Genomic DNA, 13,876 nt, shown 5'->3' on the forward strand with positions numbered 1-13,876 from the left:
TGATAGGGTTTACTGCGAAATGGAAATTTTTCAATACCCTGTAATGCACTTTTTGAGTCTGAAAAGATAATGGTTTGTGTTAATTTAAACATTAATACGTATTCTAAAGCTTTGAATATGGCTAAACATTCCCCGGAATATACTGAACTTTCTACAGGCATTTTAACTTTTTGATGTATTTTATATTGACTGTGATAAACACCAACTCCTACATTTCCTGTTTCTTGTAACTTAGAAGCATCGGTATAAATATGATGCCAATTACTATATTGAGTGTTTATAAAATTATCTCTATTATTATCTTTAATTACACCTAAATTATATTTTACATCCGGTTCAATCAACAGACTTTCAAAATTATTAGAGAACAAAGGTAGTACATCAGATTGATAAATAGGAGCAGATATTGAAAGAAGTTTACGATAACTTACAATAAGACATGGCAGAGACCTTTTATAAAAGGGATGTGACTCTAAAACAGTATTCAGTTGAGCTAGTTTTTCTAATAAAGGATGGAATTTGTACTGTTTTAAACGAAAAACGAATCTGTCACTTAAATATTGTCTCCTTAGACTCAAAGGTGGCTCAGTGCATTCTACCTGTAAGGCATTAATGGGACTTGACTTCATAGCTCCACCTATTATTCGGAGAGCTTTAGATTGAATTTTATCTAATTTCTTCATTACACACAAATTATCACCTACTAATAAAAATATACCGTAGTCTAAGACACTTCTAATAACAGCATTATAAATGAGTTTTAAACAGAACGGATGAGCTCCCCACCAAACTCCCGCAAGACATCTTAACATATTCAAATTACGTTCACATTTAGAAATCACATAATCAATATGTGAGTTACCATTTAATTTATTATCAAGATGAACACCTAGGAATTTTGCACTTGTTTTAACCGGAATTGATTTATTATCATAGGAGATGTTTACTTTTGGAATAGAAAGCTTTTTGGTAAATACTACTACACTACTTTTCTCCACAGTTAAATCTAGTCCATTATCAAAAAGCCACTGTTTAAGGGCAACAAGACTTTGGTTTAATGAATTGCAAGCGGCATGAATGTCTGCACTGATAGCGTAAATAGTTAAATCATCTGCGTATTGTAATTTTTTCACAAATTTCGCAATTACCGAAGCCAAATCATACGTGTAAATATTATAAAGAACAGGACTTAAAACCGAACCCTGTGGCAGTCCTTTAAATATGGTACGAATAAGACATTCAATATCGTTAAAAAATACAGAAATTAATCTTTCTTTAATTAAATTAATTATGAACGTAATAAGGATGGGAGGAATATTTAATTTGTACATTTTTTTCTCTAGAATTGAAATAATAACATTATCATAGGCAGACTTAATATCTAAAAAGGCAGCTACAACGTATTGTTTATTTATAAAAGCTAATCGAATATCTGTAGTAAATATACTTAAATTGTCCATGGTGGATTTACCTTTTCTAAAACCGAACTGACTGTTTGACAATAATTTATGATGCTCAAGGAACCATTCTAATCTATTTTTAATTAGGTTTTCAGCAACTTTAATTAAAACTGATGATAGTGCTATTGGTCTATATGAAGTAATTTTGTCTGCGGGTTTATTAGGTTTTAATATTGGAATTACTTCCTGAGATTTCCAAGAGCCAGGAATGTTTCCAGAAATCATGACCGTATTAATAAGATTTAAGTAGTACCCTAATGCTTTATCCCCTAAGTTAGCCAAAAAAGAATACGGAATACCATCCATGCCTGGAGTAGAATCATTTACACTTGATAAAACACCTTTGAGCTCAACCATTGTAAATGGAGAATCTAATGCAGAATACGAATGTTCTCTTATGAAACAGGATGGAGAAGGGATCGGAAAATATTCTGCTACTGAAGATGGAGCTAATAGATTAATGTAATTACTTAAAAAGTCTTTAGGAAGTACCATGGTCTGTTCTTTGAATACAGATCGAAATCGTTTTATACTTTTCCACACTTCTGATGGACATGTGGATGGGGATAGAGATGAACAGAAATTTTTCCAACCCTGTTGCTTCTTTTGTTTTAAAAAAATTCGAGTGGCTTTATTAATTTGTGTTAATTTATCAAAATTTTCATTAGACATATTATTAGCATATTCCTTCTCAATGATTTTTCTTTCTTTAACTGCTTCCGAACATTCGGAGTCCCACCACGGAGGGAATGGAACTTTGGTTCCCATTGCTTTTTTTGTAGGGAAATGCTTATCAGCAACTTCAATAATTGTCTTAGCTAGCAATTCAGAAGCAGTTACTTCGTTTCCTACTCGAATTTCAGGAAGATTCTTAACTTCACAATCTATTTCATTTTTAAAATTACTCCAATCAACCTTATCCAATTTAAATCTATTTCTTATTCTTTTATTATTTATACTATTACTTTTATAAGCCAAAGATAAACAAATAGGGTAGTGATCACTACCATATGAAGAAGACAAAGTTTGCCAAGATATATTCGGTGCTAATGAAGGAGAACATATGGAAACATCAACTGCACTTTTGTTTTCATTAATGTTCACGACCCGTGTGGGATCCCCCGTATTAAGTACACATAAATTAAATTTATCTATGATATCTAATAAATCCTCACCATCCCTATTGGACACATCGCTTCCCCAACACTGATGATGAGCATTAAAGTCGCCCATTACTAACTTTGGGCCAGAAAAAGAATTAAGCAAATTATTTACATCTAAAAATGTGGAAGAAGAATTTTGTGCTATATACAATGAGAAAATATACATATTAGGATTTAGTAACTGTACACCGACTCTATTGAAATTAGTACTATTTACATGTGGCAATGTCAATACTTTAAAAGGTATGGTATTTTTTATCAACATGGCAGCCCCACCATATCCGTCAGGTCTGTCATCTCGTACACAATAATAACCTGGAATACGAAACGCAAAATATGGTCGTAACCAAGTTTCAGAAAGGGCAATAACTATTGGGTTATATTTATTTATTAAGTAAATCAAATCAGTTTTTTTAGTAAGTATACTTCTACAATTCCATTGCATTATGTTGGAATCCATTGTTGATGTTGTTATCAAAAGAGTTAATCAAATTGTTTAAAGAAGCAACGTTGGACGGTTTAAGTGTATTATTTTGTTGCAAAGCACTAACAAGAGCAGATAATACGTTTAAAATTGTGTTTGTGTCAATCTTTTTGTCTGATAATTCCTTTTTTGTTTCAGAGTCAACATATGCACAGCCGTTTTTAGATGATGGAATTTGATATTCTCTGATAATACTGTTATGAAAATTTTTGTCATACCCCTTACCAGTTGGAATTTGTGGAGTACGCTTTGAATAAAAAGTTTTTTTATAAGATCGAACATTATTATCTTGAGATGTCATAAAAGAATCAGAAAATTGTCCATTGGATGTCAAAACATCACCATAAGACCTTCTGCCGGTTAGAATAGGAGGCTGCAATTTATTAGCCTCACCATAAGATATATTTTTTTCAGCCATACAAGTTTTTATTGCTTTCTGTCTAGAAAACTCGGGACAGTTTTTATTCGTAGCATAATGATTACCTAAACAATTTATACAATTTTCTGATTCACTCATGCATGAATCTGCTGAATGCTCTTGACCACATTTGAAACATCGTGGCGTTGAACGACAAATTGTCTTTGTATGGCCAAATCTACAACAATTGTAGCACTGAATAGTCGGATATATATACAAATCTACAGGTAATGAATTGTAGCAAATATAAACTTTAGGAGGCAAGATTTGTCCATCAAAAGTAACAACCACAGAACGAGAAGGTTTCCATTCGACAATGTTTTCTACTTTGACCTTATAATTAATCCTCCTAATTTTTAATACTTTGCCAAAACCTACTGGTGTTTCTAAATTTTCTAATATTTCAGTATCAGTCCATTCTGTTGGGATATTTTTAACTACACCCATTCTGGTTACATTAAAATTAGGAATAAATGCCTTTAACTTAAAAGACTCTAAATTTTTATTAGTAACAAAATTATTGGCATCTATGTATGACTTAAAAGCTACTGTACATCGGTTCCTACCTATTTTCTTAATACTACCTGGTACTATATTACTTACATTATTCGTTTTAAAAAATTTGCCTAAAATAAGGGGGTGCAGAGTGGTACCATCCTGTAAAGATGATGTTATCCTTTGAACGTGTACAACATATGGGTAACTATCAGTAGTAGTGTACATACGAGGTTTAATAATTTGTGAATCAATAGATTCTGATGGTTTTGTTGGCGTATTCGATACTATATTATCTGTTAAAAAGTCTTGTTTGAAAGTTGTTTTCGGCCGTTTGCGGCTCCCACTCATATCATGTTCATAGTCCATATCCGTCGTAATAGTTACATTCAGGCCTACATCAGGACCGGGCCCCGGGCCCGGCCCCGACGTAGGGTCGGGCGGCTCATTCATTGAACCACCCAAAATAGTTTATTTTTTACAATTTATACAACAGGACCTACTAATATATACAAGAAAAAAAACTTACCAATTATATACAGCTAACTACACTAAATTTATTTATACAAGTAATAAATAATAAAAATACTTAATAATTTACAACTTTAACCCTCCTTATCCTATTTTTAATAATTTTGCAAAAATTTTTCCGAGAAAACACTCCCGCCTACTCCGAAGTTTCCCGCGCTTGGTTCAAAAATTAAACAAGGTGGATAGAAAAAAAAAAAAAAAAAAAAAAAAAAAAAAAAAAAAAAAAAAAAAAAAACAATATTCCTCCTTCTTTATTTTTTTTCTTATTATGGCTCTTCGGCTATAAAACCATGGCCAGACGCCAGTGCCGAGTAAAATATGGCGGGAAACAATGTTCTAGTACCTATAGCACAATTTTTAGCATCGTTTTCATATAATCATCAGTTCTAAAGTCTAAATTTTTCCGTCAAGAACAACATCTTCAAGAAGCAAAAATCTTAGTAATATGCTTTAGTTACCACTGTGCATTCGAAAATAATAAGCAAATATCTTGTAGAGCCTTTTTGTCCTTCGCAGTTATTGCGAATAGTAAACAAATAAACGATAGTTTCCTTTTTTGCCACTCTTTCCAAACATGATATTTAATCAATAAATTTCTTCACGCAGTTAGAAGTTTTAAACCGACATGTTTACGCACTAAATAATGGAGCATTATAATAATCTCAAAATAATCACGTATGAAATGCCAAAAAAAAAAAACATTAATTATTTTAAAGTCACAACGCAGTACTTACGTAACTTTGTATGAAGAAGTGTCGGCACGGGGTATAATAATAATAATGAACTCTTTATTTGCACACTAGATGTCCTGCGCGGCTTCGCCCGCGTTAGGAATTTTACAGAAACCGTACATTTTCCCATAAAAAATTGCTTATGTCCCAACTCCCTTCACTTGGTCTACTCTATATCTGTGCTTAATAATGCCATAAAAATTGCTCCAGTAGTTCGTAGTTTTTAATATTTCCCCCGTTTTTCCCACATTTTCCTGCGTTTCTTCGGTCGTATTAGTCTTAGCGTGATAATATATAGCCTTACTCGATACTTCTAGTACTTATACTCTTACTTACAGTCTTACTCGATAAATGAGCTATCTAACACTGAAATAAGTTTTTAAATCGGACCTGTAGTTCCTGAGATTAACGCGCTTAAGCAAACATACTCTTCAAGTTTATAATATGAGGTAGGTATAAATTTTTTTTAATTATCGCTTGAAAAACTCGAGTCTCGATCTAAAAGACTATGAAAAGTACCAATAACAGGGTCATTATAGGCTCATAAGTCATAACCATGGGACGATTCATGGTATAATATGGTAGTGATGATGATGATGATGATGAATGTAATTTGTACAGTAGCATATGCTTTCCGTTCTTAAAACAACGCCGAACTCCCAAACTTGTATCTATAAAGAATCAGGAGTTCTCTCAGCACCTTCCGAACCACGGTATACCAGGTAGACCTCGGTGCAAAATCTTACTTGTTGGTAGCATATGCTTAGAATACTTCTCACGAAACCCAAGTCACCACATGTTTCCCTATAAATTTTGAGGAGTTCCCTCGATTGCTTATGGATCCTTCATCAGATCACCATTTTTGTGAATATCATACCAAATTGGGATGATACCCTATATACCAAAAGAAAAATTTTGAAAATCGGTTAACAAACGGCCGAGTAATCGTTGAACATAAGAAAACGAACATAACACCTCCCCCATTTTGAAAGTCGGTTAAAATTGTAGCCTATGTGTTATTCTGATGTATAAGCTATATTATTGTAAAGTATCATTAAAATCCGTTCAGTAGTTTTTGCGTGAAAGAGTAACAAACATCCAGACATCCACACATCCAAACAAACTTTCGCCTTTATAATATTAGTAGGATAAAAAAAATACAAAATGCGAAAGAGAAACAATTTTTAGGAAGAGCGCAAATTGGCGGTCTTACCCGGGGTATAGTTTAGGAATCGAACTTATATTTGTTTCTAGACAATATAGAGTCATTACGCAACTTTTGAGACGATAATATCACAATAGACATAACTACCATCATTCTGTCTACTCTGATAGCAACTTGTATATCGAACTTAAAATTTATCTGTATATTAGTTTTTATGTTTGTGTTCGCAATATCTCCGGAACTACAAGTCCGATAGTTTTTTTTTGTTGTACTCGGTATAGTCTATCAAGAAAGTAACGACTAACGAGTAACGACGCGCGCGAAAATTTTAAAATTAAATAAAAAATAGGTGTGTGAACTTTATTAATTCGAGATAAAAATTAATAGTAATAAGCGTTCTCTGTGAAAATACAAAGAAAAAAAACACTTTGTAATTCTTCAAGCCCCATAAGAGCACCGGTGATCGCGACAACAATAGAATACAATAGCATTTCCTGGAAACTGTGATCGAAGTACTACGCACGTAATTACGTTTAGAAAATTTTCGCGCGCGTCTTCACTTTATTGACAGACTATATTGTTCAACTTAGGGAATACTGCAAGCTTTGGCTGCAAGTTTCATCAAAGTTGGTTCGGTGGTTTTTGAGTTTTATATTTTAAAATAATAATATTCTTAGTTTTCGATTCAGTCTCATGTTTGGAATCATGCAAAACGATACTTAGGTATGCGTCATGTTCATTGTCAATGTTCATGCGTATCGCGACTCACGAGAATCGTATGTCTGAATACCTACATGTCCCTCAAGTGAAATTTTATAATACTACTAGATGTCCCGCGCGGCTTCGCCCGCGTAAATTAGAAATTTTACAGAATCCGTAGGTACATTTTCCCATAAAAAATATTTCCCCCGTTTTTCCCACATTTTCCTGAGTTTCTTCTGTCGTATTAGTCTTAGAGTAATAATATAATATAACCTTCTCGATAAATGATGAGTCTTACTCGATAAATGATCTATCTAACACTGAGATAAGTTTTTAAATCGGACCTGTAGTTTCTGAGATTGACGCGTTCAAGCAAACATACTCTTCAGGTTTATAATATTAGGTAGATATAGATTTTTTTTAATTATCGCTTGACAAACTCGAGTCTCGATCTAAAAGACTATGAAATGGTATAATATGGTAGTGATGATGATGATGATGATGATGAAGAATGTAATTTGCATAGTAGCATATGCTTTCTGTTCTTAAAACAACGCCGAAACTCCCAAACTTGTATCTATAAAGAATCAGGAATTCTCTCAGCACCTTCCGAACCACGGTAAGGTGCATTGGGGCAATCTCGTAAAGTTTTTGGAAGAGTGAGTATATTGTGTCATTGTTTCAAGTTTAGAAGACGAATTTGTATATATTGTTACCTATAACTGTAACATTTTAGTTATAATAAACATATTTCCATGTGAATTGTATATTTTTTAGTTCAAAAGTATTTACGGATTCTGATATAACTACCCCTTTAAAATATAACCCCATTTCTACTTTTCATGGGTAATTTCGAATACTCAAGGGGTAATTTCGAATAACAGCCGAAACACGACCTAATGTAGAAATACATTTAAGGCACATATTTATTTTTATTCTATTTTACCCCATACAAAAACATTGTGCATACAAGCCATAAAAGACACCAAACTAAGTTTTGTACCGAAAAATTTTCGAAATTACCCCATCGGGGATGCAGATGTCCTCAACATTTGGAGCAAAGAAATAAATAGAATAAGAACAATAAAAAAGCCAACGAAAGTGGTAGCTAACAGAGATAGAACTATTAACCTATTAATATACAGAAAATCAGCTGGTTAGGGGTGCGTTTTAGGGTTCCGTAGTCAATTAAGTTTTGTTGATTAGTGAACTAAAACGACTAAAACGGTACCCTAATAAGCTGTTTTTTTGTATAATGATAGGTTATTATAGTTATATAATTCAAGAGTAACCTTGTCCTACAAATAGAACAATCCTTATTTTAGGACCATCAAATCGGAATATTATATTATGTTGCGCACCCCTGCAAAAGACTATGAAAAAATTTTTGGGGAAATTTCGTTAACAAATTTACCCCACTGGGGTTATTTCGAATGTTTATTAAAAATCATAGCTAGAGCAACATAACCTATTCTTAGGAAAGCAAAAAACGTCAAAGCTTCTTTAAAACAAACAAAATATTACGTAACTTACCTAATTTCTGTGTAAAACAATACGGGGTAATTTCGATAATTTCGAAAAGCCCAAAAAAATCATAAAATTGCACTTGGCGCGAAAAAATGAACTTAGCGCACATACACTGCCGGCTGACGGCTCGAGGGAAAGGAAGTGGGGGAGGTGATTAAATTGGCGTCTCGGTTAATGTAGCCAGAGCTCAAAATTACTTTCTGTTTGGTAATTATTTGCCATTTTCGGAATATCCCCATTTTTTTTTTCTTCCGAAGTTACCCCAATGCACCTTATACCAGGTATATCTCGGTGCAAAATCTTACTTGTTGGTAGCATATGCTTAGAATACTTCTCACGAAACCGAAGTCACCATATGTTTCCCTATAAGTTTTGAGGAGTTCCCTCGATTACTTATGGATCCTTCATCAGATCACCACTTTTCTGAATATAATACCAAATTAGGATGATACCCTATATACCAAAAGAAAAATTTTGAAAATCGGTTAACAAACGGCGGAGTAATCGTTGAATATAAGAAAACGAACATAACACCTCCCCCATTTTGAAAGTCGGTTAAAATTGTAGCCTATGTGTTACTTATTTAATATTTTAATCAGCACATGAATTGAATAACAAATTTTTTTTCAAATTAATCGTAGCACCATCTGTCAGGACAAACTAAAATTGAAATAGAATAATATTGAATGCGATGATAGCGCCGTCCGCCGGATCTAATGTAAAACATTCCAAAATCAACAACTCCTTATAAATAAGAAATTAATTGAAAAAACATTTTCCAGTAGACCAAACTGTAAATCTAAACCATTCTCGAATCTCCACGAACACACACAAAAAATTTCATCAAAATTGGTCCAGTCGTTTAGGAGGAGTTCAGTCACATACACACGCACACAAGAAATATATATATTAAAGATATACCAGACACTAACGCCGCGCGCCGGTATAAATAGTCAGTACTTAAGATGCGACCCGGTCTCAAGTCGCGGTTCCGCTCTGTGATTGGTCCAAATTTTGACAGCCACTAGCCAACTAATTACAGAGCCTGAACCGTGTCTTGAGAGTTGAGACCGAGATGCATCTTGAGTACTGACTATTTATACCGGTAGGTAGGTAGGTTTCTAAGGTACTTAGGTATATTGATTATTATCGTTTTAAACATAATAATTTAAGATAGGTTAGGTTAAATAAGAAAGGACCCAGCTTTCCGAAGCTGGGCCCCGAAATGAGTCTTCCAGTTAAGGTCAAAAAAAGGGAATAAGCTATGGCCAAGGACGGCGGAATAAAATAGGTCAGTTGAAATAACAGAAAAAACTTAGTTTTACTACAAAATATATTATCCTTAAAGCCATTCAATGAGCAAATATTACATTTTAGGAATATTTTTTTAGTGTCTAGGTATAATCACTTAGATTTTTTGGTCTCATTTAATTTTTTGCAAAAAATCTTACGCTTACATGGGGGTAGGGATATTTTTTACAAAACTTAACCTATTTAGGTGCTTAATTCTACACGAGCGTAAGGTTTTTCGCAAATCACATTTATTATAAGTAGGTGAGAGTTCTAAAAAATAGAGAGGTAGGGAACTGATTAATGGTAATTGGTACCTACCTATTAAATAAAATTAATATAGTTAGATAGGTACTTAACACATAAAAATAATAATTAACCCTTTTCCAAAAAGTAGATACCTATATTATAAGTAAAGTAATGACTACAGCACAGCTAGTTATATTTAGCCAGGTATCATATTTACATTAAGTACCTATAAAAAATATTCTGATGCAAATCCGCTCATAATATTCATCTACCTCTCAAATTTTGATGCTCTGACCGTCACTTTTGCTAAATCGATACATGAATATGAAGGCTACAAATGTGAGCAAATCAATTTTTTTCCACTGGTAATTTATTGCACAACGCAACCACAATATAAATATTATGCAGTATATCAAATTTATCCTAGCCATAGGCGCACTATTTCACATAACTTGAAAAAGTAAAACGTTAATGCAGCATTGTATCATTTCTTGTATTCATGTCGAGCGCGTCTGATGTGGGCAAGTATGATTTCAATGACACGGCTGAGTTACTCTACTGCTTTTATACGGAGCCATTTTATATTATATCGCAATAACATCTATATTTAGAAACCAATAAAATAATAAAATTGATTTTTATCGTTTTCTTGGTACTTATCATAAAGTTAACAGCTCGAGATTGTTGCTCTATTCCGCTAGGTATACTAACTTTATGGTACTTATGTAGATAATGATTGATTATGTTTGGGATGCAATATTCTGTGCCAATTCGATTCAATCATATTTGTTATAAGTAAGTGTGTAATTAAAAACGGAAATTGAATTCTCCTAAATTAATTCGCCACTACATAAAACTGGTATTATGTCATACCTACAGAATTAAGGAATCACCCTAATTTAGGGAGTAGGTAAGGTTCCCCAAAATATCCCGCAAGGGGCCCACGCCTTCCATAACTAGACTCTGATTAGGTGTAGTGTAATATCGGCTATCGGAGTTTAACTCATGCACAGTGAGTAAATGTCTTTGATTTTAATTTATAAAGGCGGCTTTCCGATGTTTGCCCCAAGCGACCGCGACCGACAAAAATTAAAATAAAATGCTACTTACGAACTAAAGGGCTCCACACATTAACAGGTCGCCAGCGCGGCACGGCAGGCCGCGCCGTCGCCTGACAGTTACGGAAAAGACTACAGACTCACAGCAGCGGGGCTAAAATGGTCGCTTTGAAGAATCATTATATGATTCATATTTCTAAAATCGCAAAACGCAACTCTGCTTGCAATTCATTTCTGTATTTTTGTACTGATTTGTCATTTGTCAGTTTGACAGTTTTGACAATTCATTTGCTGAATTGATTGAGAGGAATTGCTAAATGTGACCATTTTAGCCCCGCTGTTCCCCTGACGATTTTGTAGATTTTGTAAAGACGGTCAATGACTGTCAGGCAGCCAGCCGACCAGAGCCTGATGCAGGCGCGAATTGGTCGGAACGGCACCTTTAGTATTAATAAAACTGGCCACTCAGATTATTTGTGTATAATATATCCATCCAGAACGGAAATCATGTTGACACTGGCAAGGCATCAAGTACATGCAAAATGCTTCTTCACAGCCTAGTAAACCACCAAGGATACTTTGTGATTACAAAGATCAATAACTACAGTTCAAAAACAACGAATTGAGGCATAAAACTACATAATATTATGGAATTGTGCCTAGTGATTTTGATTAGGTATCTACACTACACCTTAGTTATTTAATCATTAAGGTAGCTTAGATATATTATTGTAAATAATTAATTGTTTTCACTTATTCGTCTTGTTTAACATAATATACTTAATATTATTTTATGAAGGTAGGTATAAGTAGATTAGTTATATCTAGAAATGATTACATTTGAGGTCTTTTACATCAGTTATTCTATGGCTCATACTGCACATCCACGGGATAGCTTAAAAAATAATTTTTCAGTACGACTTGAGTAATAGATGATTAATACCCAATAAATGAGATTTTTAAAACTTCAATAGAGGAGTTTTGTATAATATATTCCATAGCGCATTTGATTAGCTTGCTTCAAAAAGTTAATCAATCAACAACGCTATTGAACAGATAACTACTGTCCAAAAAATCAAAGAAGATCAAGAAAGGGTTACTAAGCGAGGTACAGCTATCGTTATCAATATTCTTAAGAATTAGAGTGCGTTCAGACGTGCGCGTGTTCTACGCGTATTCTACTAAAGCATATGGGAAAATACGCGCGGCACGCGCTGAACCCGCACAGACCCCGCGCGCAGGCTGCGCGCGTGTTTTCCCATACGCTATAGTAGAACACAAGCAGAACACGCGCACGTCTGAATGCGCCCTAAAGGTACGGTCTACAAGTTGGAAGCCGGCTATGTGAAGCGGCAGCAGTACCCTCCGCAGCTAGCGACACGAAGTTAGCGACACATTTCATAGAAATACATAGAAACTAGTAGTATCGCGACGACACGTCGTCTGTCGCAACTGCATGTCGCCAGCTGCCAACCGGAGCCTTTAGTATCTAAAATTATACTCTTGGCCTACTAAACTAATGTTCACCGAAACAGCGTATTTGGCAACTCGTAGCTATACAATTATTATAATTTATTACTATCTAAAGAGGGCTCTACATATTCAGAGTAGAGAGTAGAGCCGAGGTAACAATATTCAGTAACGAACACAAATTATAATCAAGAATGACGTAAAACCACCCTTAAAATATCTTCGTTTGGGCTTAAATTAGAGTGCTTACAGTATACTAGTACCGACCTATGAAAAACGTACCATTTCGCTAATGTGTATGCTCTACTATTATTTTGAGTCCTGTAAAAACATTTCCTTCTCGTATACTCTAATTGTATTATTTTCCAAATCTTCCACTTTTCTTTTTTTAAACATCGAACGTATGATTGTCTTCTTGAATATTTTGTTGAGGATCAGTAAAGATGTCACTATTAGTGTAAGGCTGCACACGACCTTCGCTAGCGGCGGCAGTATGACCACCATGAAATATATCGAGTATACAAAATGATTTGGCAGGCCCTCTTGTTTCTGAAAAGGAAAGAATGTTGATTAATAAAAATATAAAGTTAACGAAAGCTCCATTAACCAGTTATCCGTCCGAACCGAATATATATTGACCTTCGAAAAAGTTTATTATTATTGGCTATCTACAAATAACAATATAATATCACATTTCGATATAGAGATATAGTTAGACAAAAACAAATCTGTATTCTGCGGTAAATCTTAATTTAAAAATTGTATGGTCTTTTTCTAGTCTTAAATCCATTAACCAATTAAGAACGTTGAATAGACAAATTTGTGTTAAAAAAACCTTATAAAAAATAAGTAAGTAAGTATGCTTTCTTTTCGGCCGGTTAAAACTGCTTTTTCATTCTTCATGGTCCTTTATCTCTTTCTACTTACATATTCTATCCAGCTGAGCGGCAGCACTAGCTTGGAGAACTTGTTGAGCTCCTCGTCGCCGTAGCTGGACATGTCATTGATGTACAGGTTGCACTGCATCCGCGCCACCGACTCGAAGGGTACACCGGTTTTCTGGGAAATGTTATATATAATGTGTTGCGAAAACGTATATCGATCGAGAGAATCAAAGGAAGTCAGAGGTAATA

General features: G+C 34.1%; 1 protein-coding gene and 1 long non-coding RNA gene across 2 annotated transcripts in view; one reads left to right on the forward strand and one right to left on the reverse strand.

The window, feature by feature from the left end:
* Positions 1–2,859: 2,859 nt before the first annotated feature.
* LOC121726966 lies at positions 2,860–3,386 on the forward strand. Its single transcript, XR_006035601.1, has 2 exons — positions 2,860–3,039; positions 3,246–3,386. It is a non-coding gene; the product is annotated as an uncharacterized LOC121726966 (long non-coding RNA).
* Positions 3,387–12,683: 9,297 nt separating this feature from the next.
* Positions 12,684–13,876, reverse strand: part of LOC121726746 (scavenger receptor class B member 1-like) — a 37,749-nt gene continuing 36,556 nt past the window's right edge. Inside the window, exons 11-12 of the mRNA XM_042114221.1 lie at positions 13,671–13,802; positions 12,684–13,292 (exon numbers count right to left, since the gene is read on the reverse strand). Of these exons, the coding sequence (XP_041970155.1) occupies positions 13,053–13,292; positions 13,671–13,802 (372 nt within the window). The 3' untranslated portion in view covers positions 12,684–13,052. The remainder of the gene's footprint in view (positions 13,293–13,670; positions 13,803–13,876) is intronic.

Source organism: Aricia agestis, chromosome 5 (genome assembly GCF_905147365.1).
Source record: "Aricia agestis chromosome 5, ilAriAges1.1, whole genome shotgun sequence".
Classification (NCBI taxonomy): domain Eukaryota; kingdom Metazoa; phylum Arthropoda; class Insecta; order Lepidoptera; family Lycaenidae; genus Aricia; species Aricia agestis.